General features: G+C 36.8%; 1 protein-coding gene across 2 annotated transcripts in view; it reads right to left on the minus strand.

The window, feature by feature from the left end:
* The window catches only part of LOC114334182 (uncharacterized), an 883,857-nt gene that overhangs the window by 62,584 nt on the left and 794,769 nt on the right, over positions 1-26,504 (minus strand). For both annotated transcript variants that reach the window (XM_050641876.1, XM_050641875.1), the window contains one exon: positions 7,500-7,567. In XM_050641876.1, coding sequence (XP_050497833.1) covers positions 7,500-7,567 — 68 coding nt within the window. The remainder of the gene's footprint in view (positions 1-7,499; positions 7,568-26,504) is intronic.

Raw genomic sequence — 26,504 nt, forward strand, 5'->3', positions numbered from 1 at the left:
TTTAATTGCTGGAGATGGACTTTACTGGAGAGCCGTTGGCTAACTTTTAGCTCTCTTAAAATCGAATTATTATTTGTTCTATGGTCGGTCCAAGGAATTCGTAGCATTCGTCTCCAACAGAACATTTCAATGGCGTCTATCTTTCTTCTTTCCGAATTTCTTAGGATCCAAGATTCACATCCGTAAGTCAGTATTGGGAATATTAAGCAGTTGATCAACCTCATCTTTAACTCTCTTGAAATTTGACAGTCCTTCCATATTGTGGTCATTTTTGTTGTGGCGACTTTTGCTAGATCACATCTAGGTTTTATTTCTTCCTGTAGTGACCCTGTGTTTGTGATTAATGATCCCAGATATAAGTATGAGCTCACCACCTCAAATCGATCAATTGTGGTTATATGTGGATGATTGTTATGTAGTCTATCCACTATCATGATCTTTGTCTTTGATATGTTTAATTGCAGACCAAATATTTGACTTTAATTTTGAACCAGTCGTATAAGATCAATCAGCTCTGCTTGACTATTTGCAAGAAGGGCTGTATCATCTGCGAAACGTAGGTTGTTTATTTAATGACCATTTATTGAGATGCCTTTTTCCCATCCTTCAAGTGCTCTTCTCATAATATGCTCTCCCTATATATATTGAATAATTTTGGAGATAGTATACATCCCTGTCTGACACCCCGTTCTGGATGAAATTCGTTTGAAAGAGTGTCAAGCACTTTAACTGATCCAGTAGTGTGTTCATATATTTCATTTATAAGCGAAGTAAGGTGTTGGGGTACGCCCACTTCTTTTAGTATTTGCCATAAGTGTCTCCACTTGATCCTGTCGAACGCCTTACGATAATCTATAAAGCATATGTACAGTGGAATATTGAATTACCTAAATTTTTCGATTATCTGTCTTATATTTAACATGTGTTCTCTAGTACCTCTACCTTTGGTAAATCCAGTTTGCTCTTGTGGAATTTCTCTTTGAAGGAATGTTTTTAGTCTCTCGTTGATTATATGTAGCATTATTTTACTGGCATGTGATATAAGAGAAATAGTTCTATAATTGTCGCATTTATGGAAGCTGCCTTTTTTATGAATTGTGGTTATTGTAGATTTTGTCCAGTCTTCAGGCCAATGTTTTTGCTTACATACACAAGTTACACATATTTATACAATATATTCTCCAGTAAATATGATTGATGATGTCCTTGTGGGATCGGTACTCACCGGAGGGACCGCAGATATTCGGATACAATTAGCGTCTCCTTGCAAAGACAATGACGTCTACTTTGCAAAGTAACAAGACACTTACTCAACACACACACTACACATTACACCTGGGTTAGTGATAAGTTATACAATTACGTGGCTAAAGGTTCTAGTACTAAACCAAGGCCAGAATCAGAGAAAAAAAAAATGATTGGTGATTCTTCCCATTTATATAAATGTCTGTAATATGACTGAAATATGCAGTATGCGGCAAAATCACGGCAAAATTAACAGTACTGAAATGAATATTGAAATGTTTATTCTTATTTACCTGTTTAAAACACATGATACAGTCTTGCCAACATTATTTACTACGACATTCCCAATAAAACAGAAGTCCAAGATGCCCTACGTTCAGTTTTAAGCATTTTTCGTAGCATTTAAAAAGGTTCTCGATCATATGTGTGAACTAGTAATGTTAAAGAGCACGAAAAAATCCTAAATTTGAGTATGGAAAATCACTGTCACGCAAAATAAGGCGATCACCAAAATGATTGCGCAACGTTCGAAGAGACTCTGTAGACCTATGACAGGTTGCCTCGTCCTGCTGAAACCATTGTTGATTAAGTGGTAAGTTCCTGACACGAAAAAATCGCTGAAGATAATGTAGAAATGGCGTGATATTCTACTCTTTGTAGTGCTCCTGATTAACAGTTAACGGCGTTCCATGGTTTGCTTCAACGAGATACGAGTCCAATATTCCATGTGCGGATACAGCACACCAAACAGTAATACGGTCACTGGCAAGAGGGTGCTCGATGATTACGTCGGGGCAATCGAATTCAAGAAACCGTGTCGTCGGCTTAAACATAAATGCGTTTTTAACTGATTTTATGCTTGAATCGATTTTGCGACCTGTCGCTATGACCGAAAATAGTGCTCCAAGATAATATTTTTTTCTGCAATATTGAGAACCATTCTGAAGCACCTAACATTAACACGACATTCACATACGTTATAACGACGTTCGGAAACCACTCAGTACGTTTCGGTGCATGACATAGGTATACAAATTTGACGCATACGCATTTTACTTTTGTTTATATTGCCACATACCTGCCGTACGTAAAAAAGTTCAAAAACAGTATTATAAACACTAGACAGATGGGATGAAAATGAGAATTAATGACATAGTTTTGAATTTTGTAACCGAAATTATCAGGAGGCATTTAAACTTGACTGTCAATGTATGTACAGATTTTGAAATGGCTATGGGGGTTCTAATAGACATTAAGGTAGTCTCTAATATGGTACGGACATGTTAGACGTATGGGTGAAGAGAGACTACCCAAAAAGATATTAGAATGGGTACCACCAGAGAAAAGAGAACGAGTTAGTCCGGTGTCAGCCACCGGAGCAGCAACACGTGCCAGCCAGTGGAGCGTAATAGCAGCTGAGAGCAGCCGACGAGGTGGGAGTGGCTTGATTGTTGAACTTTTTAGTTCAGCTGTGAATGTAAGCACAGCAGCAGTCAAGCGCTTTTCACTCTCTGAGGCGCAAAGTCAACGAGGAGCCGACGGAGAAGGGAGTCAGTTCGATTAGCTGGAATTTTCTTTCCAACCACGTATGTAAGCGTGGTAGCAAGTCGGGCACTTCTAACTCCTTGGACTAGAAGGAGAGAGAGGCAAAAACCACTCTTCTGGGATGTGGTGAACTTAGGGAGTTTGATATTTATTGGACTCTCTGAGACGCTGCAGCTAGAGATTGGTTAGCAGAAGAAGCAAAACGGGCTTGACGTGAGCCCGTTACGGGATTTCTACTGTTCCTCCGTAAGGGTATCGACACTGCAAGGTGTAGTTTTTAGGAACCTACATCGGACAGCCCCGGCCCCTTGGGCCAAAAAACGAGATACAGCAAGAGGAACCCTAACGTAGTTCTGCCTGGGTTAGTGAAAAATCGCGATTACAGGGAAACCAACCCTGAAGCCGAGCTGGCGTCGGGCCAGTCGGCGGAAAAAAAGGATCTTAGAAAATTAGGGCTTCTCCTCCCCCAGATGATTGATCGAGCTAGGTCTCGATCACCACCCCCTATGGCCACTCCGCCAACCCATGAGGATATACGCAAAGTGGATCTTAACCTTTTACAGGAACAGCAAAAAGAGGAAAGCGAAGGGGAAACCGAAGAAGAAACCGAGATGAAATCCGAGGAGGAAACCGACGAGGACACGGAAAATGAAGCCCCGGCGAGGCAGAGAGAGGAACAGCGAAAAGGGCTAGGAGGACAGAAGACGCGAGCGACGACGAAGACAAGACAAAAGAAGAATTGACAGCCTTAAGAGAGCTGCTAAAAAAGATGCACGACCAGTTCAAGGAACAAATGGCGAAAAAGGACGAAGAGTGAGCCCGACAAAGGGCCGAAAACGCGGAACTAAAAGAAACGATGAAAAAGATGACGCGCCAGATGGACGAACTGTTCAACGAGCTGAGAGAAGCTCGGAAAAACCTGGAGCAAGAGGACAAAAAGTGCCAAAAACAGGCAAAGCCCACACCGAAGCCCAAACCGAAAAAGAATCCAGCGACCGAAATGTCACCGCCGACTAAAGAACCAAAGCCAAAAAAGAAGAAAGAAAACTTCCCACCACTGGCAACCAGCCAGCCAAGAGACACTCACACCCTGCCACGAGGACCAGCAGAACCAATCCACAAATCAAGAAGCCACCCCCCCCCCCAGAGCAAAACACGGATGGTGAGACGCTGAGTCGCTGAGACGCTGAGTCAGAGACAGAGGACATGGAAACAAACGAAGAAACCACCGTGTTGCCCGAACAACAGGCAACACCACAAAGAAAGCCGCCTGTAATTAAATTACAGAGCGTGAGCGAGACAGGGGCTATCCTCACCATAGCTCAAAAACTAAAAGTCTACACGACAAACAAAATGTCCAGGAGTGGTAGAGAAACACTCATCCAGGAGAAATGCCTGGAAGATTATAGAAAAATGGTGAGGATAATAGAAGAATATGCAGAGACGCACAAAGACAAGAGGCTACAATGGATAGCCTGCCCATTAGCAGAGGATATAAAACCCAAAGTGGTTTTAAGAGGATTGCTTTCAAACACCACCAAGGAGGCAATCCAAGAAGAGATGGAAGTACAACACCAGATAGTCTGTCACGCAGCTAAGAATATGACCACAAGAGCCGGCCCCATAAGGAAATTCCCGATGTTCGTACTGACTCTGAACCGCGAGGACGTAGATAAGGCTAAGCTGATCACCAATCTGTGCCACATGAAGGTAGTGGTAGAACACCTGCGAAAAGCAACAGGGCCAACGCAGTGCTTTAACTGCCAGGGCTTCCACCATGCACAGAACGCGTTCCACAAAGACCCCAAATGTGTGAAATGCGGAGAAGATCACCCCACGAAGCTGTGTAAAAGACCCAGAGAAACAAAGGCAACCTGCGCCAACTGCAACGGAAGCCACCCCGCAAACTACAGAGGATGCCCGAGATGTCCAACCTGGGGTAGACCATCACAACAGAGGCCACAACAACAGACGACAACAGGCAACCGGGGTTTTCTATGCCAAAGCCACACAAGCCAAAAAGCAACAAGACACCATAGCGATCCTCCAAGACGAAGACGACCTGGTCAGACTAGTCACCAACATAGTGTCCAAGGTAGTCCAAGAAGTCATCCAAGGAACCAGACAGACGATCAAGTAAAATCAACATACAAAAAACATAAAAAAGGTGTAAGCCACCAAAAAAAACACAAAACCAAAAAAATCCTTGACCACCAAGCCATTGGACTGAGCCCAGTGGGGCTTGGTATAATGACTTGGGGTCCAAGCAAGCAATTTTAGTTCCGCAGATAAATCATTAGAGGATAAAGGCTTAGAGCGCTTAACGCTGGCCTAGTTTTGAATTCGATCAGGGCACCACATTGGAATCTTATTACCCAGGATTCCATTGTGAAGAGCATTTGGCTGATAGTTGTGCCCCTATCGCGCATCAGCGTGATATAGGGGTGAAAGGGACGGCCTGGGGCATTGAAGCGAGGTGGGGTGATCCCTGTTTTCTACTCGGGCCAAAACACCTCGCCCCAATGAATTGTTACACCCGAATGTTCCTTTTTCGAAAAGGTGGACATCTCCCACAGGTCGGGTTGAATCAAATTGCTTGCTTGCTGGAAAAGAAAACGAGGACGACCACCAACAACATCAATCCAAGGAATCAGAAAAGCAATATCAGCCAGAAATCTATCTGAAGGAGACTGGCAGAACAGACAGGTGGCGAACGGGAACCCAAAGGCATATTAGGCTGTGAACGGGATATATGTATACATACATCTTTTAATAATATAAGGTAAACAATTTAATAGGTAGACAATGGTGTGGCTGCACAGTAGAAGAATTATTTCGCGCAGCAGCCGATAGAGAGAGATTTCAAGAAATTGTAAACATGATGACAGCCAACGTCTGAATACAGACATGGCACCTAAAGAAGAGAAGAAGAAGAAACAATTTTAAAACTTTACAACATTTTACCCAAGTAATTTGGTGGCTCAGGCCCGTACATTAACCTGTAAAAAGCACTGATGATGGAATTAGTATTCCGAAAACGTTTTGTAATAAAACTCTTTTTAGGGATTTTTTATAAATATACCTTTTATACAGGAATTTCTCTATTTTTTGTGATTTATGTTAGGTATACAGGAATTTATTGTCCTCGTCGATTTTTGGGGTTTTTTGATTATCTATATGAATCTATAAGTTTTATATATTTATTTTTTTAAACATGTTTATATTTATTTAATGTTTAAATAATGTACAATTACTACACCACACCAATACCAAACTAGGCAGCAACAAAAAACATTCAAAGTTAGCTACAAACAAAAAAAAATATATTCAAAAATGTAGCAAAAATCATCATGCTACATGATGCTCTTCGTACTGCTCTTCGTACTAAACTAAAAATTCTACTTCAAAAATTGAAACCGAATGCTCCCCAATATCCCATATTCTGAAGAATCTTCGTATTAAAATAATAAAAGCCAGATTCTAACAACCTTGCTTGATTCAGAAATAAGTTTAATATGTTGACAAAATTGTTAATTAATATCAAATAATATGACTATTCATAACGCCCATTGATTTTAAAAAATTAATAGATTACGTAGAACAGGGAGAGAAAAGATGGGAGAAACAATATATTAAAATTTACCCTTAAATACACACAATACTATACTCACCTAAAAACTATACTCCCTCGGCAGAAGTATAAAAATAAATGAATCTGCTTTAAGCTAAACGTGCACTATTAATAAAGAATTAAAAAGCGTAGTTGAAAAAAAAAGATTTTATAAGGACTTAAGTAAAACAAACCCTGTCAAAAACAAAGATTATGCCTCCTTGATAACACTCACGTAAATGGCAAAAAAAAAATAATTTACCTACTATAAAAATTTAAAGTAGAAAATACAGACTGCAGGATTAAAAAACACGACGAAAGTTTTTTTACAGTACAATTAAGCTTTTTAACGACGGGGGGTAAATTGGGACCAAGGGGGGTAAATTTGGACCCCAACGTATGTTTTTATTTAATAAATTCAGAAATATGTTCACTTTTAAACTCATTATTTTTTTATTTAACTAGATACCCTTATATTTTGTAATAAAAAAATTTGCTATATTTTACAGAAAATTTTTTTTCTGAATTTGGGGTCAAAGACCAACTCCCTTGGCCTTCCATGTTCCAATTTTATATTAAGTAATTACTGTTTATTATGTTGAATTGTTAGTAAGAAACATTCCAATAGTGAAAAAAAGTTGTTTGTTAAACCTGTGGCGACGTAAATTAGTGTATATTTTAAAATTATTTCTTTAGTTCTATGTTCAGAATGATGATTCCTGTTTTGGTTCATTTGTGAGTAAAATATGTTTTACTAATGTTTGTATAATATTTATTGATACAATACTAATATTAAAATTACGAATACATTATTTTATTTCTTAAAACAACTTAATTTTTTTGTCAATTGTCATTTTTGACTTTGGGTCATTTTTTACCCCCGTTGGTCATTCATGTAACAAAAAAAGGTTGGTCATCGGAAGGTTAAGTTCGTTTAATTGGGCTACATATTTTCAATAAAAATACAAAATTAAAATGTTAAATTAATATATTTTTCTGTTTCGCCGCTAAATAAAAATTTGTTGGTACAACACTGAATTAACCCAATGAGGGATAGAAAAACTGAATACTAATAAATCTAATTGAATCCTGGACTTACCTTGCGTTATTGGTAGCACATAAATCAGTCTGTAGACGAAAGGGTCTCTGTTGGGGGAGTATTCTAACCTGAAATAAAAATTAAAAACCGTAAATTGAAAACGTTTTTTGCTTGTCAATACTTTTTGCTAAAAGTGTTTATTTGTACAAAAATTGCAGTTATAATTATAAATACCATAAGTTTAACGGCGTAGGCGCAAAAATTCCCGCCAATGCATTCTTTGCATGTTTCAAATGCATTCATTTTTGTCGAATCCTGAGAACACTAATAGGTATTTTTGAAAAATTTAAACGCAGAATCAAATATTGCCTTATTACCGAGGGCAGAAAGAGCAGAAAGACTTTAAGGAAAAATACTGAAACAGGTCGATTTTTATTTTTAAATTACGATTTATTGGTATATATCATACTGGTGACGTCATCCATCTGGGCGTGATAACGTAATCAATGATTTTTTTAAATGAGAAAAGGGTCATGTGATAGCTCATTTAAAAGGGTATTTCATTCTCTATTCAAATAAACACTAACATAATTATTTATAAAGGGTGTCCAATAAACATATTTTTTAAATTAAATTAATTATAATTATTAAATTTATTAATTATAATTAATTAACACAATAATATGAATGTATGTAATTTGTTTAATTGTTAATACATTTTACTGCTGTCACAAAACAGAAAAATGTTAAAAATGTTTTATTTGAAAAATAAACATTTATTTTCGCTTAAACGAAATGTTCAAACAGTCAAGAGGCAGGTGGTTGGCATTATAACATTGAATTTGAGCGAAAAGCAATATTTATTTGTCAAATAAATATTTTTCCTGTTTTCTGACAATAGTAAAACGTATTTTGAACTAAATAAATTATGTACATTCTTATTTTTATCTTAATTACTTTAATTTAAAAATTTTTTTTTGGCACCCTGTTTAAATAATTACGTTAATGTTTATATTAGTGAATAGAGAATTGAATGCCCTTTCAAATGAGCTATCACATGACCCCAATTCTCATTTTAAACAGACATCGATTACGTCATCACGCCCAGATGGATGAAGTCACTACTAGTATGATATATATGCCAAAAATCATGATTTTTTCTTAACCCGCCAGTGGTCGCTATATGAGATTTTCTCTCACGGTTTCAGAAAATTGCGTACAACTTTTTTTCTGCGAAATTATACGCGCTGTAGTTCCTTTTAGTCTCCTAATTATCCTCCCTCGACAATCTAATAGACTCGTCCGCTCAGATAGTGACTCAGTTTGTTTAGTATCGCCATATTGTTGAGTCAGCGCGCTTCATGTGAGAGATTCTCTCATCAAGCGACCACCGGCGTCACCAACTGTGTATAAAAATTCATTTTATTTTTCCCTTTAAACCCTAAAATAATATCCTTTTATGATGTAATAAAAGGCGCCGTGGATGTGGTCGATGATATGAAAATCATATATTCTGTTTTACGGATTAGTTGTAGACGGTTACTTACCATATATTTTTCAATGTTAAATATTGGCGGCATCAATAGTCACATTTTATATAAAGATAAAAATAATAAAAAAGAAAAACGTCGTGTCTTTTTAAAGAAAATGGCTTTATCGCTGATGTAACCTCATCTTTTTTGTAAAATTTTGTAAACAAAGGCAAACGTTGGATATGTGAGAGAAAATCTCACGCGCGACCACTCGCGTAACAACCTACCTAGCGACCAATGCCGGGTTAAAGTCGCCGGTTTACGAAATAATGAATTTATGTGTCACTTTATGGACGCACTGTATATTAATTATGATTTCACTACCTGTATCATAATAAAGAATTTCATTATGATACAGATTTTCATTACGATACAGATTTTTAACCAATAGAATCGCGATATGGCATTCGCGATGAAGATGGCACACGCGCAGTGACCAATGGCGAGTCAAATACATACGTTTTGACAGTTCTAAAAATGTAAACAAACTGACAAACTGCTTAATTGGTTTGCGTTACAAAATAATAAATTTGAATATATTTTTTGTTGTGAATGATCATAGAAAAAATCGTGTATACAACTTGCATTTAATTATCATTTTGAAGCTCGTACTCTATACGAAACTCGCCGCTAGGCGGCTCTTTTTGTACTTCTCATACTCGCTTAATAATGATCATAATTACCACCATTAAATTCTCGTTGCATAATAAACTATTTAATAATTTACAGGGGTGAAACAAAAGGATTTTTACTTTCAAATATATCTCATTAAAAAGACATTTTTGGTTATTTTAAGGGACTTTCTTTCCTGGGTAAGAGTGTATTCTTTCATTCTGCGTTTAAATTTTTCAAAAATACTTATTAGCTTTTTCAGCATTCGAAAAAAATGAATGACTTAAAAACACATTGGCGCAAGATTTTGCGCCTACGCCCTTAAGAGCTTGTTTTATTTAAATATTTAAAAATGATTTTTAATAAATCACTATTTTAGTACCCCCAACAGTTCTTTAAATTTGGCAGTTTTTTCAACTACCTTAAAACTGACGCAAATATAGCAAAAGAGAGTTTCTTATTGACAGAGCCATATCTATAGTCTAAGAGCTGGGAGCGGATTTTGCGCGTGATAAGTAATGTGGAAAAATATACGGGGAAATGTTAGTTGTGCACATGACTTTACCCAACGGCCGGAAACCAGAGTGGGGGACAAGGGTACTTATAAGGGGTCAAAGTCGCAGTTTTTATTATTTTTTTGTGACGCTCATGATCGAGATAGTGCACCAAAGTTTGGGAATAAGTAGGTCCTGACGTAACTAATGATGGGACTTACGTAGAAACACTAAAGCTTTTAGGTACCGAGGGCATTAAGATACTTACGAAATTGTTCATCTACGAAAGCGGAAAAATTCCTAAAGATTGGCTCAAATCCTCATTTGTTGTACTACCAAAGAAACACAGAGCCACAAAATGCAGCGACTATCGCACCATCAGCCTAGTGAGTCATGTATTGAAAACTTTTCTCAGAATAATTCATCAAAGAACATATAGAAAAATTGAGGAAAGGATTTCAAGTACTTAATTCGGTTTTCGCTGTGACCTTGGAACGCGTGATGCACTATTCGCAACCCAAGTTTTAATTCAAAGATGCAGAGATGTAAATCCTGACGTTTTCATGTGCGCGATTGATTTTGAAAAGGCTTTCGGTAAAGTTCTCCATGAAAAAATACTACATATTCTCAAAACTACCGATCTGAATGGTAGGGACATTATAATAATCGCAAATTTGTATTGGGGCCAGGCTTCATGTGTTAGGGTTGGGAATCAGTGCTCTGAAGAAGTAAAAATCAAGCGTGGAGTTCGACAATGCTGTATATTGTCACCAATGTTGTTTAATCTTTACGCTGAAACAATCTTAAATGAAGTGTTGGAAACCGCAAAAGAGGGAATACTCATTAATGTTATGCTTATGAACAGTATCAGATACGCAGATGACACCTTGTTACTGACAGGATCAATTGAACATCTTCAAGCGTTATTGAACCGAATGGTGGCATTCTGTGCGATATGTGGACTCAAACACAACGCAAGAAAAACAAAGTTTATGGTTATTAGTAAACAGGCAGCCGTAAATAATAATAACTATAACGTAAAAATCGGTAATGACTCAATTGAACGAGTAAGTAATCTTGTATATCTGGGTACTCATATTAATGAAAGCTGGAACCCTAGTACAGACATAAAAAGTAGAATTGCCAAAGCAAGAACAAGTTTTATGAAATTTAAGGAAATCCTGTGCAGTCATGAAATAAATTTGGAACTTCGCATAAGAATTAGTCCTGTCGCCAGGGGGGGTACAACGGCCTCGTTAATTCAGATGGACTTACTCAAGTTTTTTTTATGTATTTTGACCCGTAGAACACGAATTTTTTGGGTAACAGTTGATCCGGATGTCGATAAGATTGTTATAGACCAAGAACTTGAGGAATCAAATAACAGCGATTTTTGGCAAAACAAAACAATATTTTGTATTTTTTGGGCCATTTTAAGTAAAAAATATTTCTACAAGTTTTTTCGTAGGATGCACAGTTTTCGAGATAAACGCGGTTGAACTTTAAAAAAATCGAAAAATTGCAATTTTTGAACCCGAATAACTTTTGATTAAAAAATAAAATAGCAAGTCTGCTTACCGCATTTGAAAGTTTAAGTCAAATTATATCGGTTTTGATTATTTGCATTGGTAAAAATTTATTTTTTTATTGTTTAACAAAGCTATAAACACGTAGGGTTTCCCGTGCTTTTACATGCGTTTTAACGCATGTAACGTAGAAATAGTCTTGATTGCACTAGTACCTATTCTACCTACTCGTTCGATTTTAAATGAGAAATCATAGAAACATCACTCACGCACTAGTTGTTTGTAGCTTTGTTTAGCAATAACACAATAAATTTTTAGCAATGCAAATAATCAAAACCGACATAATTTGACTTGAACTTTCAAAGGCGCTAAGCAGAATTGCTATTTTATTTTTTAATCAAAAGTTATTCGGGTTTAAAAATTGCAGTTTTTCGATTTTTTGAAAGTTCAACCGCGTTTATCTCGAAAACTGTGCATCCTACTAAAAAACTTGTAGAAATATTTTTTGCTTAAAATGACCCAAAAAATACAAAATATTGTTTTGTTTTGCCAAAAATCGCTGTTATTTGATTCCTCAAGTTCTTGGTCTATAACAATCTTATCGACATCCGGATCAACTGTTACCCAAAAAATTCGTGTTCTACGGGTCAAAATACATAAAAAAAATTTGGGTAAGTCCATCTGAATTAACGAGGCCGTTGTACCCCCCCTGGCAACAGGACTAAATAGTTCGATGCTATATATTCCAAGTAATACTTTACGGGGTTGAAGCATGAATCCTGACAGAATCGCTTTTAAAAAACCTAGACGAATTTGAGATGTGGGTCTACCGCCGTATTCTGAAGATCAGTTGGGTAGAAAGGGTCACAAACGAAAGGGTTTTGCAACGTTTGAATAAGAGTTTCGAAGTAGTGAACACGGTTAAAAGGCGCAAATTGGAATACTTTGGTCATATAATGTGTCACCCAGAAAAATATGACACATTTCACCTTGTCATGCAAGGTAAAATATTGGGAAAGAGAAGTGTGGGCCGCCGTACAACTTCTTGACATAAAAAAAGAAACGCCAATGGTTTGGGAAAACTAGCACTGAACTATTTCGTGCGGCTGTAAATAAGACAATGATTGTTAATATGCTGGGCAACATGAGAGCCAACGATCGGCAAGCGGTCTCGGTACCTCAAGAAGAAGACGTAACTAAGTAAAATCTCCAGGGGTGGAACCCTGCGTGGCCGACAAAGGGGTGAGGGTAGGGTGAATATAAAAAATATAAAGGGTTTTATATAAAAATATAAAGGGAGAGAGTGCACCAAAATTTGGGAATAAGTAGACCATGACATCACCAAGTTAAATATCCAGAGGCGGAAACCAGAGTAGGGGAAAAGGGTAGTTATAAGGGGTAAAATTCGCGATTTTTATTATTTGTTTTTGGGACACTCATGATGGAGATAGTGCACCAAAATTTGGGACTAAGTAGGTCATGACGTAACTAAGTAAAATCTCCAGGGGCGGAACGCTGCTGGGGGTATAAAGGGGTGGTAGGCAGGGGTGAGTATAAAAATATAAGGGTTTTTTTGTGCCGTTCGTGGTCCAGATAAAATTTGAGAATAAGTAGATCATGACATAACTAAGTAAAATCTCCAGAGGCGGAACGCTGCGTGGGGGACGAATGTTGTGTTGCGTCACAAAAAAAAACATAATACAAACTGCGACTTTGACCCCTTAAAACTGCCCTCATCCCCAACTCTGGTTTCCGGCTCTGGGGATTTTACTTAGTTGCGTCATGTTATATTTATTCCCAAATTTTGGTGCACTATGTCGATTACGAACGGCAAAAAACCCCCTATTATTTTTATACTCACCCCTGCCTACCACCCCGTTGTACCCCAAGCAGCGCTCCGCCCCTGGAGATTTTACTTAGTTACGTCATGACCTACCTATTTCTAAATTTTGGTGCACTATTTCCATCATGAGCGTCACAAAAGAAATAATAAAATCCTCGACTTTTACCTCTTATACCCTCGTCCACCACTCTGGTTTCCGGTTCTGGGGATTTCACTTATTTATGTCATGGTCTACTTATTCCCAAATTTTGGTGCACTATATCAATCACGAACGTCAAAAAAACTCCTTATAATTTTTATATTTACCCCTTATTTACCTGCTCCGACACCTTTGTCGATCACGCAGCGTTCCACACCTGGATAATTTACTTAGTTATGTCATGACCTACTTATTCCCAAATTTTGGTGCACTTTCTCGATCATGCGCGTCACAAAAAAAAATAATAAAAACCGCGAATTTGACGCCTTATAACTACCCTTGTCCACCACTCTGGTTTCCGGCTCTGGGGATTTTACTTAGTTATGTCATGGTCTACTTATTCCCAAATTGTGGTGCACTATCTCAATCACGAACGTCGCGTCGCAAAAAAGCCTTTATATGGTTTATATTCACCCCTGCCCCCACCCCTTTGTCGGCCACGCTGCGCTCCGCCCCTAGATATTTTACTTAATTACGTCATGACCTACTTATTTCCAAATTTTGGTGCACTATCTCGATCATGAGAGTCACAAAAAAATAATAAAAATCGCGACTTTGACCCCTTAAAACTGCCCTCGTCCCCCACTCTGGTTTCCGGCCGTTGGGTAAAGTCATGTACACAACTAATTCAACATATCCCCGTATAGTTTTTCCATATTACTTATCACGCACAAAATCCGCTTCTATCTCTCCGACTAATAGCTAGGCTACGAAAATGGTCATCTGTATTTTGACAGCACCGGTGAAATTATAATTTTAGTATAGGGCATTTTGACGTATATGTTACCGCTGGGAGGCACTTAATAAGTGTGTTCGAATAGACAGTCAGAGACTAGTCCACGTTAAATCCACGTCAAGCATGCGCACTTTAAAACAATATAAATACCGTTAATAGATAAATATACAAGGTATATTTACTATTAATTAATATTACTAATTAATCTAATACTGGTATATTTATAATAAAATTAAATGGAAAAGTGCGCATGCGTTGTCGTGGACTAAAAGTTCCCGACAGGATCCGCGAATGAACATATTCTATTTTTTTATATTATTTATTATTGTGTTTCTTAAGTTTCTTAAGCTTTTAAATTTATTGTGTTTCCCGAAGAATTCTCGGCTGAACACGTTGATGGACAGTGCGTCAAATGTAGTGTAGAATAGTGCAGGTCCTGAAAGTATTTGAGTATGAAAAACCTGAGGACCGGCAACTATGTTCGTATTCTTTTACCTGAGACCTTGAACAATGAAAAACTGAATCTTGCCGGAAGGTGCGATGGTGCCTTGTTACCCCCTCCCTCGTAGGGGACAGTTTTTAAAGGCTTTTTGTAAAATGCACAGTTTTCAAGATAAACGCCGTTAAACTTTAAAAAAATCGAAAAATTGCAATTTTTTAACCCGAAAAACTTTTGACTAAAAAATAAAATAGCAATTGTGCTTGCAGCATTTGAAAGCTAAAGTGAAATTTCACAGGTTTTGACTATTTTCATTGCTAAAAATTAGTTTTTTTATTGTTAAACAAAGCTATAAACAGTGTTTGTTTCGCATGTCAGCACCGTTCCAAGGAAGTCCTACCTGGTCGGTTCCGTTCGGTTTTAATCCTTGGCGCGGTGCGGACATGCGACAAAACGCTTAATCACTGTTTGTTTATTACTTTGTTTACCAATAAAAAATTAATTTCTAGCAATGCAAATAATCAAAACTGGTATAATTTGACTTGAACTTTCAAATGCTGCAAGCATAATTGCTATTTTATTTTTAACCTTCCGATAACCAACCTTTTTTTGTTACACTGATGACCAACGGGGGTAAAAAATGACCCCAAGTCAAAAATGAAAATTGACAAAAAAAAATGAAGTTGTTTTAAGAAATGTAATAATCTATTCGAAATATTAATGTTACTATTGTAGCAATAAATTATAAATAAACATTAGTAAAACATATTTTTAATTACAACAGAACAAAAACAGGAATCATCATTCTGAACTTAGAACTAAATAGATTTTAAAATATACACTAATCACGTAGCCACAGGTTCAACAAACAATATTTTTTCAATATTGAAATGTTCCTTACATAAATGTTCCTTCATTCCACATAATAGACGGTAATTACTTAATATTAAATTGGAAAATGGAAGGCCAAGGGAGTTCGTCTTTGACCCCAAATTTAGATAATATTTTTTTCGTAAAATATAGGGATTTTTTTTATTACAAAATATGAGGGTATCTAGAATGATATTAAAGTCAAATTAAAAAATAATGAGTTTAATATTGAAAATATTTCTGAATTTATTAAATAAAAACATACACTGGGGTCCAAATTTACCCCGCTTGGTCATCCGAAGGTTAATCAAAATTATTCGGGCTCAAAAATTGTAGTTTTTCGATTTTTTTACAGTTTAACTGCGTTTATCTCGAAAACTGTGCATTTTAAGAAAAAACTTGTAGGAACATTTTTTGCTTAGTGTACAATAAATATATTATACACGGCTCACTAAAATAATTAGTTACGCCCCTGTACTACTGATTACTTAAAATTCAAGTAGTATTTATGTAACCTTTCTGGAAACTCCAGGTTATTGTTGAGACTCGCATTTGAACCCCTCGCCGGGGCAGATCGTCAAAAGCTTCCTAACGAGAATCATCTCTAATCTATCGACGCTCCCGCTATTCGTAAAAAGGCCGCATTTTACCGGCTTTTTTTGCTATCGTTTTATACCGCTCAGATAATTCAATCTGCTCAGTATTATCGACGATGATTTATTTAGCGTATTAGTGAGTGCCTTACAAATGAACCAAATGGATTATGGAATTCAATCAGAGCTCTGATGTGACACGTCATCAAGGAATAAAACTGTAAGTACTCTACATGTATGTGAACATAACTTATTAGTCGTGATACTGTATGCATTTTGAACCATATACCTCTCGTAGCAAATATTCTTTGTGCCATTTATGCAGATAATACTTTAAATTACATATGAAAAATCGTTATCTACTCTTAACCAGCTTACCTATGGGAATATACTCTATAACCGTACAATAAGTATAGGTTACTATTGTTAAGGATACTTTACGTATTGCCTAAACATTTCTGTTCCATCGAGCCGTATCATATTAATTATTTATTAATTAAATCCTCAAGGTCCTTCGTATTTGCATATTTTGATAATCTCTATTCTGAGAATAACGGTTTTTCATTTATAGTGTCTTTCTGTTGCATTTGGAAATTTCCAAGCCACGCCGCCCCGGCACAAAAATAAAATATTCCTCTCTTTCTGCACTCAAATTCTCAGTATTTAACCCAGCACGTCTCTACAATAGCTGGTAGGTTGTTAAGCCCGGTCTACACGTGCAATTTCAGAAACTACTTGCTTTGTTCAAATAAAGGAGTCGTTTTGTTTGTATGAAAAAATATTTGCATATATTACATTATTTTATTTTCGTAAATATATTTTTCTGTTTATAGTATACAAAAAGTGTACTCATTTCTTGGCTGATAGTACGGGTGTTATAATTTTAACATTGTTTGTTCAACCTTTTGATTTAAATTAAATTTATAATTTTGAATCCGATTAAGCCTGGTTCACAGGTTACAAAAATTATTAAAAATAATTTTGTTTTCTTGCATAAATTGTAAGTTTTTGCTACATTTAGCTTCGCTTAAGCTCATTTTACACTTCTAGAAAACTATAGAAAATAAATAATTGTTTTTTCCTTCAATTTAATTAATTTAAATACTTGTTAAGGGTGTCTCACACTTGCTGAAAAATACCCATTTTGGAAAATTGCATATATTTTGAAATTTTATAGTTTTGCATTTCATATACTAATCTGCGCTCATACAGGGTGATACTATTAAGCCAATCTCACACTATTAAACGTGTAATATATAATATATTGTACATATTCTCTCATTTTCGCATCGATTTATAGGTTTAGACATTTGCAAATAATCTATCTAATCTCACATTCTCGCAACATGGCTGACCGATCAAAATATAACCGACAGAGGCTCACCGCAAAACTTGATATAACCAAGTTGGCTGATTCGGTTCCCACAACTCTTAATTCTCTAAACAAATATAAAATTCGTGAAATAATTTCACAACTCAAACATTCTTACGGACTTTTCCGCGATGCTCAAAATGTGCTGGAGACGATCCCCGAGGAACCTACCCCCTCTACTGATTCCTCTGTGGTTTTTGATAAATATTTGGATACAATTTCTCTATTGGAAGAAAGGTTAGAGGTCATTGAAAGTTCTAATGTGACTGCTACCCCCTCCCTCCAATTTGACCCTAATTCTTCTCTAACCTCACAGTCTATGGCTAGGCAACGAACAGTAAACCTCCCTCGTATTCAGTTAAAACCATTTAGTGGCTTAGTTACTGAATACAATTCATTCATTGAGACCTTTGATACAATAATAGGATCTGATACTACATTAAGTGATCTGGAAAAACTCATTTACCTCAAAAGTTTTCTAACTTCCGAGCCTTTGACGCTTCTCGAGCATATCCCACTCACAGGTGACAATTACAAAATAGCCCGGGATAACCTGACACAAAGGTACGCCAACTCTAAATCGCTTATCAAAACTCTCATCTCTCAAATTCTTGATGCGCCTCCTATTTCTGGAAACGCAAATCACTCACAATTAAGAAATTTTCATACGGTCATGTCAAATAATTTCAAGGCCCTATTGAACTTGAATAGGCCCCCTTCAGATCTCTTGCATTTACTTCTCATACATATCGCTACTCAGAAACTCGACGCACCTACCATTAGGGCTCTTGAGTTCCAATCCGGTGGTAGCCAAGCTACCCCTGATTTTGTCCATTTTCTAGGGGAAATCGAGACACGCGTTGTTCATCTTGAGAATATTCAATCTCAATCAAAACCAAAATCGACTACTACTTCCAGACACTCTTTACACCTAGCCTCAGACACTTCTACCAGTAACCTTTCGCCTCGCTTAGGTCCTAAGAAATGTTCCTATTGCAACGACTCTCACTCGATCTACTCTTGTCCTCAGTTCAAGCAGTTGAATTCTAAAGAACGTTTTAGTTTTGTCAAACAAAATAAATTTTGTATTAATTGTCTTGGGTCTCACATGCTCGATCAGTGTAAATCCAAATTCTCTTGCATAGTTTGTAAATCTCGTCATCACACGTTGCTCCATTTCGACAAAACGGGTCATAGTAACCCTTCCGCGGCTGTTGGCCAACACAACTCAAATAATCATAATAAAACCGCTATCTCAAATAACTCCCATACACAGGGTAATTCACAACAGGGGCCCTCACATGTTAGAGCTCCTGAAACGGAAGTTAATCTTCAAAATTCGACTCCACATTCAATGGCTCTATCTGCAGCCTCGCTTGATAATCATTTGGTGTTATTAAGCACACTCCAGGTCTATCTTGTCGCTCCTAGCGGCAAGAGGGTCTTCGCAAAGGCACTTTTAGACTCGGCCTCACAGGTTTCATTTATTAGTGCTGACCTCGTAAAGGAACTGTCACTCACCACTAGAGATGGAAAATTACGGATCAATGGAATTAACTCCACCTCATCCTCGTCTCAATCTATTGTAGATACAACAATTTTCGCTGTCGCTAACGACGTTCCTTTTGACATCTCGTGCTCTGTACTCCCAAAGATAACAAATCCGCTTCCTCAAATTTCTATTTCGGCGAGCAAACTAAACATACCCTCAGAGATACCATTAGGTGATCCGATGTTCCATGTAACATCCCCAATTGGTATCCTGCTCGGTGCAGACCTGTATAACGATATCATTCAACCTGAAATAATTCGTTTGGGAAAAGGCCTTCCCGTTCTTCAACGCACTCTACTCGGGTACACGATATCAGGGTCAGTTCCAGACTTTGCTCTTAAGTCGAAAAATACTAAAAAGGCTTTGGAATTTTATTCAAACTCTCTCGTTACTTGTTGTTCTCATAACACTCCTTCCGCCGTAAATGAGCCGGTAGTGTCCAACGAGGAACTATCCGATCATTTACAAAAATTCTGGGAGCTGGAAGAAGCCGCTCCTCAGAACACCGATCTCATTAATGATCACCCCGCTGAAATTAATTTTGTAAAACATGTTAATGTTCTCCCCAATGGACGATATGAGTCCACACTCAATCTCAAACTCCCTATCGAAGATATAGACATGGGAAATTCGTTTCTCTCGGCAAAAAGACGTTTTCTCAGTCTCGAGAAACGTTTTCAACTCAACCCTGATTTATTGGAAAAATATCAGGACATTATATCGGAATATCTCAATAACGGACAAATAATTCAAGTGCCGTTAAAAATGCTAAATGACTCAGGTAAACCTAATTACTTTCTCCCTCACTTTCCCGTTTTCAAATCCAACTCTACTACTTCCACTCGTATAGTTTTCGATCCAAACAATAAATCGTCTACGGGAATCTCCCTCAGTGACGTCATAGACAAAGGTTATGTCGTCCAACATGAACTTTTTGACATTCTCGCTAAGTTTCGTCAGTTTAAATTCGCACTAGTAGGCGACATCAAGGCTATGTTCCTACAAATCGCCATTTGTCCCACTGAAACATTTCTGTTAAATTTTCTCTTTAGGGACAATATTCAGCAGCCTTTACGGTGCTATCAATTTCAAAGATTACCCTTCGGGCTCCCAAGTAGCCCATTTATCGCTCAAAGAGTTATCAAGCACATCGCTGACAACAACAAACATACCCACGAACTTGCTACTAGTGTTCTGCAAGAATCTATCTATATGGATGACCTGATCAGCGGTGCTGACAGTCTTCATGAATTAAGTTGTCTTTTCGAACAATTAACTTCTTTGCTAGAAACCCATGGTTTCCTCCTCCACAAGTGGAACTGCAGTTCTTCAGAATTTCTGTCTCAACACAATTTAAATCCCGTCTCTGAAGTCAGTCTTAACTTCACGGGATCTGATAAAGTCTTAGGCATATTCTGGGATTCAGAACGCGACCACTTTTCGTTTAAAACTCCTATCTTCAAATTGGCTAATGTTGTTACTAAACGTACTATTCTCTCCTACATTGCTACTTTGTATGACCCGCTAGGATGGTTATCCCCTGTCCTTGTGAACGCTAAGCTCTTGATACAGGAAATATGGTCCCAGAAATTGGACTGGGATCAACCCATTGACTCACCCATCATTATGAAAAATTGGCAAAACCTCTTATCGACATTCAAAACTATAGAAGAGGTCAAGGTACCTCGATGCTTACTTTTACAAAAGAAAGTTGTTGATGTTCAATTAATTATTTTCACCGACGCATCGGAAAAAATATACAGCACTTGTGTGTATCTCAAAGCGACATACTCAGACTTTTCTGTATCGTCGCGGCTTATCGCTTCTAAAAACAAAATTTCTCCGCTAAAAAATAAACTCACCATCCCCAAATTGGAACTTTGTGGAATAGTGTTGGGAGTCACTCTGGCTCATAGACTTTTTCACATCTTCAAGAAAAATTTGAGTATATCTTCATCTCATCTCTTTGCTGACTCTACAATTGCCTTGTCTTGGATACTTTCTAAAAAACACATTTGGAACATTTTTGTACAAAACAGAATTCAAAAGGTCAATTCCTTGTTGGAAACTTTTCCTTGTGATTTCCATTTCGTCAGAAGTCACGAAAACATCGCTGACCCCGCTTCCAGAGGGATAAATGTCTTTGATAATCCCCAGACCACCGAAGACTGGTTATGCGGACCTAGCTTTATTAGAGACAATCCCATCGATTTTTCTCTTCATCAAATTCCTCATTTTCAGGATGATCTTCCTGAATTAAGGAAGTTAGTTGTCTCAAACATAGCAACAAATCACGAACTCAACGTCACCTTTGAAATTCTATTCGCTAAATCTTCTTCTTTTCGTAAAATTCAAAGAATTGTCGCTTATCTTTTTAGATTCATCAGTAATATTAAAAAGAAAATAAATAACTCTCCACGAGATACGGATATATTGACGCCACCCGAAATGGAGATCGCTGATCACGCGATCATCAGGTATATCCAAAGTATCTACTTTAAAAAAGAGATTCTTGAATTGAAAAATGCTAAACTCGTGACCAATAAAGCCATTCGTAAACTCAACCCCTTCCTACAACATAATGATGGGCTGATTCGTGTGGGAGGACGTCTCCGACACGCCCCCATATCGTATAATCAAAAACACCCCATTCTACTTCCTTCTAAATGTCGAGTTGTAGAACTAATCTTGACTCAAGCTCATCATAAGTTATTACATTCAGGCGCGCAAACAGTACTTTCGTATGTCAAAATGAAGTACTGGCCAATTGACGGATTAAGACAGATTAAACGCTTAATTCGTAAGTGTGTAAACTGTTTCCGATTCATGACACCCAATTCTGTTCAACAGATGGCAGATATGCATCCCGATCGTGTACTCCCCACTAGACCCTTCCAAGTCGTCTCAGTGGACTATGGGGGGTTCTTCTTAATTAAGTCCTCACATTTGAGGAAGGCACCGCTTTACAAAGCATACGTAGCCTATTTCATTTGCATGAGCACTAAATGTGTTCATATCGAACTCGTCACAGGATTAAGCGCAGAAGCCTATATTCTTACTCTGAAAAGGTTTATTGCCAGAAGATCCACGCCCAGTATTATTTGGAGCGACAATGCCACAAATTTCCATGGGGCAAAAAATGAAATGCGCGAATTCTATGATTTTTTCTTAAATCAAAATAATTCGGAACAGATTAAGGAATTCTGTACTCAAAACTCCATAACTTTCAAGATGGGTGTTCCCCGCAACCCCCATCAATTCGGCCTCCATGAGGTAGGAATAAAGAGTGTGAAGTATCACCTCTATCGAATTATAGGAAATTCCCACTTCACCTTTGAAGTGTTTAACACAGTATTATGCCAAATCGAGGCTATTCTAAATTCGAGACCCATCACTAGGATGTCGTCTGACGCCAATGACTTCGCTTTCCTATCTCCAGCTCACTTCTTAGTTCAAAGAAGTTTAACCGCGCCCCCTGAACCAAGTGTTTCAGAGATACCTGAAAATAGGTTGAATCTTTTTCAGCGTATTAGTAAAATTCAACAGCAATTTTGGAAATTGTGGAAAAAAGACTATCTTTGCCTCCTGCAGCAAAGAAATAAATGGACCGACCCTACTGACCCTGTCAAGATCGGGGATTTGGTTCTGTTGAAGGAGGATGGTACTCCTCCACTCTTATGGCCAACTGCCAGGGTAATAGATGTATTGCCTGGTAAGGATGGTCTAGTTCGTACTGTCAAGATTCACACTACTCACGGTGATTTTCTTCGTGGTATTACGAAAATCGCTGTGATTCCCCTGGAAGATTAAAATCTATCCCTAGGGGGAAAACTTATCGTTTTCCTCCATTTTATCGTTGTTACCCCTTGTGTATATAAACTCTAATTTCTTCAAACATTTCTTATCGTTGTGCACATCTTTGCCAATCCCCTCTCTTCGAGGTGATATAGGCCATCTCTCTCGCCTGTCGCCCCCGGCAATATGTACAATAAATATATTATACACGGCTCACTAAAATAATTAGTTACGCCCCTGTACTACTGATTACTTAAAATTCAAGTAGTATTTATGTAACCTTTCTGGAAACTCCAGGTTATTGTTGAGACTCGCATTTGAACCCCTCGCCGGGGCAGATCGTCAAAAGCTTCCTAACGAGAATCATCTCTAATCTATCGACGCTCCCGCTATTCGTAAAAAGGCCGCATTTTACCGGCTTTTTTTGCTATCGTTTTATACCGCTCAGATAATTCAATCTGCTCAGTATTATCGACGATGATTTATTTAGCGTATTAGTGAGTGCCTTACAAATGAACCAAATGGATTATGGAATTCAATCAGAGCTCTGATGTGACACGTCATCAAGGAATAAAACTGTAAGTACTCTACATGTATGTGAACATAACTTATTAGTCGTGATACTGTATGCATTTTGAACCATATACCTCTCGTAGCAAATATTCTTTGTGCCATTTATGCAGATAATACTTTAAATTACATATGAAAAATCGTTATCTACTCTTAACCAGCTTACCTATGGGAATATACTCTATAACCGTACAATAAGTATAGGTTACTATTGTTAAGGATACTTTACGTATTGCCTAAACACTTAGAATGACCCAGAAAATACAAAAAAAGGTTTTTTGAGAAAAATTGCTTTTTATCTGCCCGTAACATAGAGGCATATGGGAGGCAAAAGTACAAAACAAGAGAGGAAGAGGGAGACCAAAGAAAACCTGGAACGATGAAGTGGTAGAAATTCTGAGGACGAAAAATACAACGTGGACTGAAGCGAAACGAAGGGCCAAGAATAAGCAAGATTGGAGACGATTTATATATGATGTAGATGTATGAGATGTATTTGTAAACACCTTACACCGTTAGGTAGAAAGGTTTAGATTATATATATATATATATATATATATATATATAACATAGAGGAGAGGGGGGTAACAAAGCACCCAAGGGCGGATCCAGGGAGGGGGCCATGGGGGCCATGGCCCCCTCCGAGAATTTAAAAAAATATAAATTTAAATATTTGCAGTTCAAATGTTTTTTATTTCAAACATATATACGCTCTGAGCTTCGCTGGTAGTGCTCCTAGCGAATTACAAATTTAACTTTAACCGGTAATTTTTAAATTTATTATTTAATTGTTATCGCTTAATGTTTACAACGCAAAAAAGTAATTAAATTGTAATCGATTTTTTTAAGATTTTGCTAATCATTTTGACGTTTTATTGATAAAATATGAATTTCTTACTTCGGATACTTCCACAATTATCGTGTAGATGGCGCTAAGATTATTAGAATAATTTATAATTACATATTATGGAACAGTAAAAAACTTAGAATTCAGTATTTAAAACGAAAGTATATTTAAGGTAAAAATATATACCACAGCTTGACCGACTAATATTTTTTATAATTAATGTTTTTAATTTTAATTTTAAATTAACCACTTTGATATTTATGTCAAATTTCCGGTAAAGATTTACAGACTTGTCACTACTGGCGCTCGCGAATTTGTAAATATCCCCTCTATGTACGAGCTCACAGCGTATACGCTGTGAGCTTCGCTGGTGTCGCTCCTGGCGGATTACTAATCAACTTTCACTGGTAATTTTTAAATTTATTATTTAATTGTTATCGCTTAATATTTACAACGCAAAAAAGTAATTAAATTATAATCGATTTTTTTAAGATTTTGCTAATCATTTTGACGTTCTATTGATAAAATATGAATTTCTTACTTCGGATACTTTCACAATTATCGTATAGATGGCGGTAAGATTAATATATTAATTTATAATTAGATATTACGGAACATTAAAAAAACTTAAATTCAGTATTTAAAACGTATTGTATATTTAAGGTAAAAATATATAACACAGCTTTGACAAACTAATACTTTTTATAATTAATGTTTTTAATTTTAATTTTAAATTAATCACTTTGACATTTATGTCAAATTTCCAGTAATCGTTTACAGACTTGTCACTACTGGCGCTCGAGAATTTGTAAATATCCGTTCTACGTACGAGCTCACAGCGTATACAGTCGGAAAAATGAAAGCATACCCATGAACGATCACATCAATCACATATTATTCAGATTATTAATAATCTATCTCTCTCGTTTGATATTTATGAAAAAAAGCGGCAAATACAAAATATGTGATTGATGTGATCGTTCATGGGTATTCTTTCATTTTTTCGACTGTATATGTACAAAACAGGGGATAAGTATGTTTTCTGGACTAGAATTGAACTAAGATAGTAGGTAACAGAAGCTTCCAGAATGACATAGGATGTTTTTTTAAATCAAAATGTTGATAATTTTACAAAGTGCCAATTGTTAGAACGACCTTGACAGCCATCAAAATCGTATCAATTTCCATATTCTATACATACAAAGAATTAAAAAATCACTAGCACTTAGAACAAAGGAGTTGGTTAGTATTTTCGCACAGCCAAAAGGAATTGTTTTACAAGTATACTGTTTTAATTTTCTAATGAAAAGTATGGTCACAATAAAGGGATGACAGCCAAAAGCCTTGTCACGAAACCTTTAACATCTTTCACCATACGCATGAGCAAAGACGGAGCCATACAAACTTATGAAAAAACATCATACCACAAGGAGTGCGTTCAGGTTGAGCTGGATTTTCTACAAAGTTATCGCAACCCTCAAAAGTCAATCATTAGCCAGATAGACTCTCAGAGGTCTAAACAGATACAAAAAAATAAAGAAAGAGTACGACCTATAGTAGGCTCCTAAATATTCCTCTAAGAGACCATCGTGATGATGGCCTTCTGCTTCTGGACGAAGATGCTGGACCTAGCAATGAGGGAAATTATTGTTAAGGTTTAAAATCGCATTAGGAGATAAGACTCTTAAATATCACCTATCCACAACATCTTCCTGAGCAACATACATTAGTAGCGCCAGTTAAAAGCAATTAATAACATGTTGTGGTGAAGAAATAATTGAACAAATAATGAATCAGGTTCAAAGTGCAAATTATTATATTAATGTACTGTCTGTCATATTTGACGAAACGACCGACGTATTGCACGTGCAACAGATTGATCTAAATTTGAGATACATACATAATAACAACATTCGTGAAGACTTTAAGTTCATTGACGCTTATGAGAACCTAAAAATAATTAGTAAAAGTCAAGAAAGAGGGAAAGAACAATGCCTGATAGGAGAAGCATTGGGAAAATGGAAAATAGTATTAAACTTGTTGAAAAAACTGCACTTGGATCCGAAGAAATGTGTAGGAATTGGT

Source organism: Diabrotica virgifera, chromosome 1 (genome assembly GCF_917563875.1).
Source record: "Diabrotica virgifera virgifera chromosome 1, PGI_DIABVI_V3a".
Classification (NCBI taxonomy): Eukaryota; Metazoa; Arthropoda; class Insecta; order Coleoptera; family Chrysomelidae; genus Diabrotica; species Diabrotica virgifera.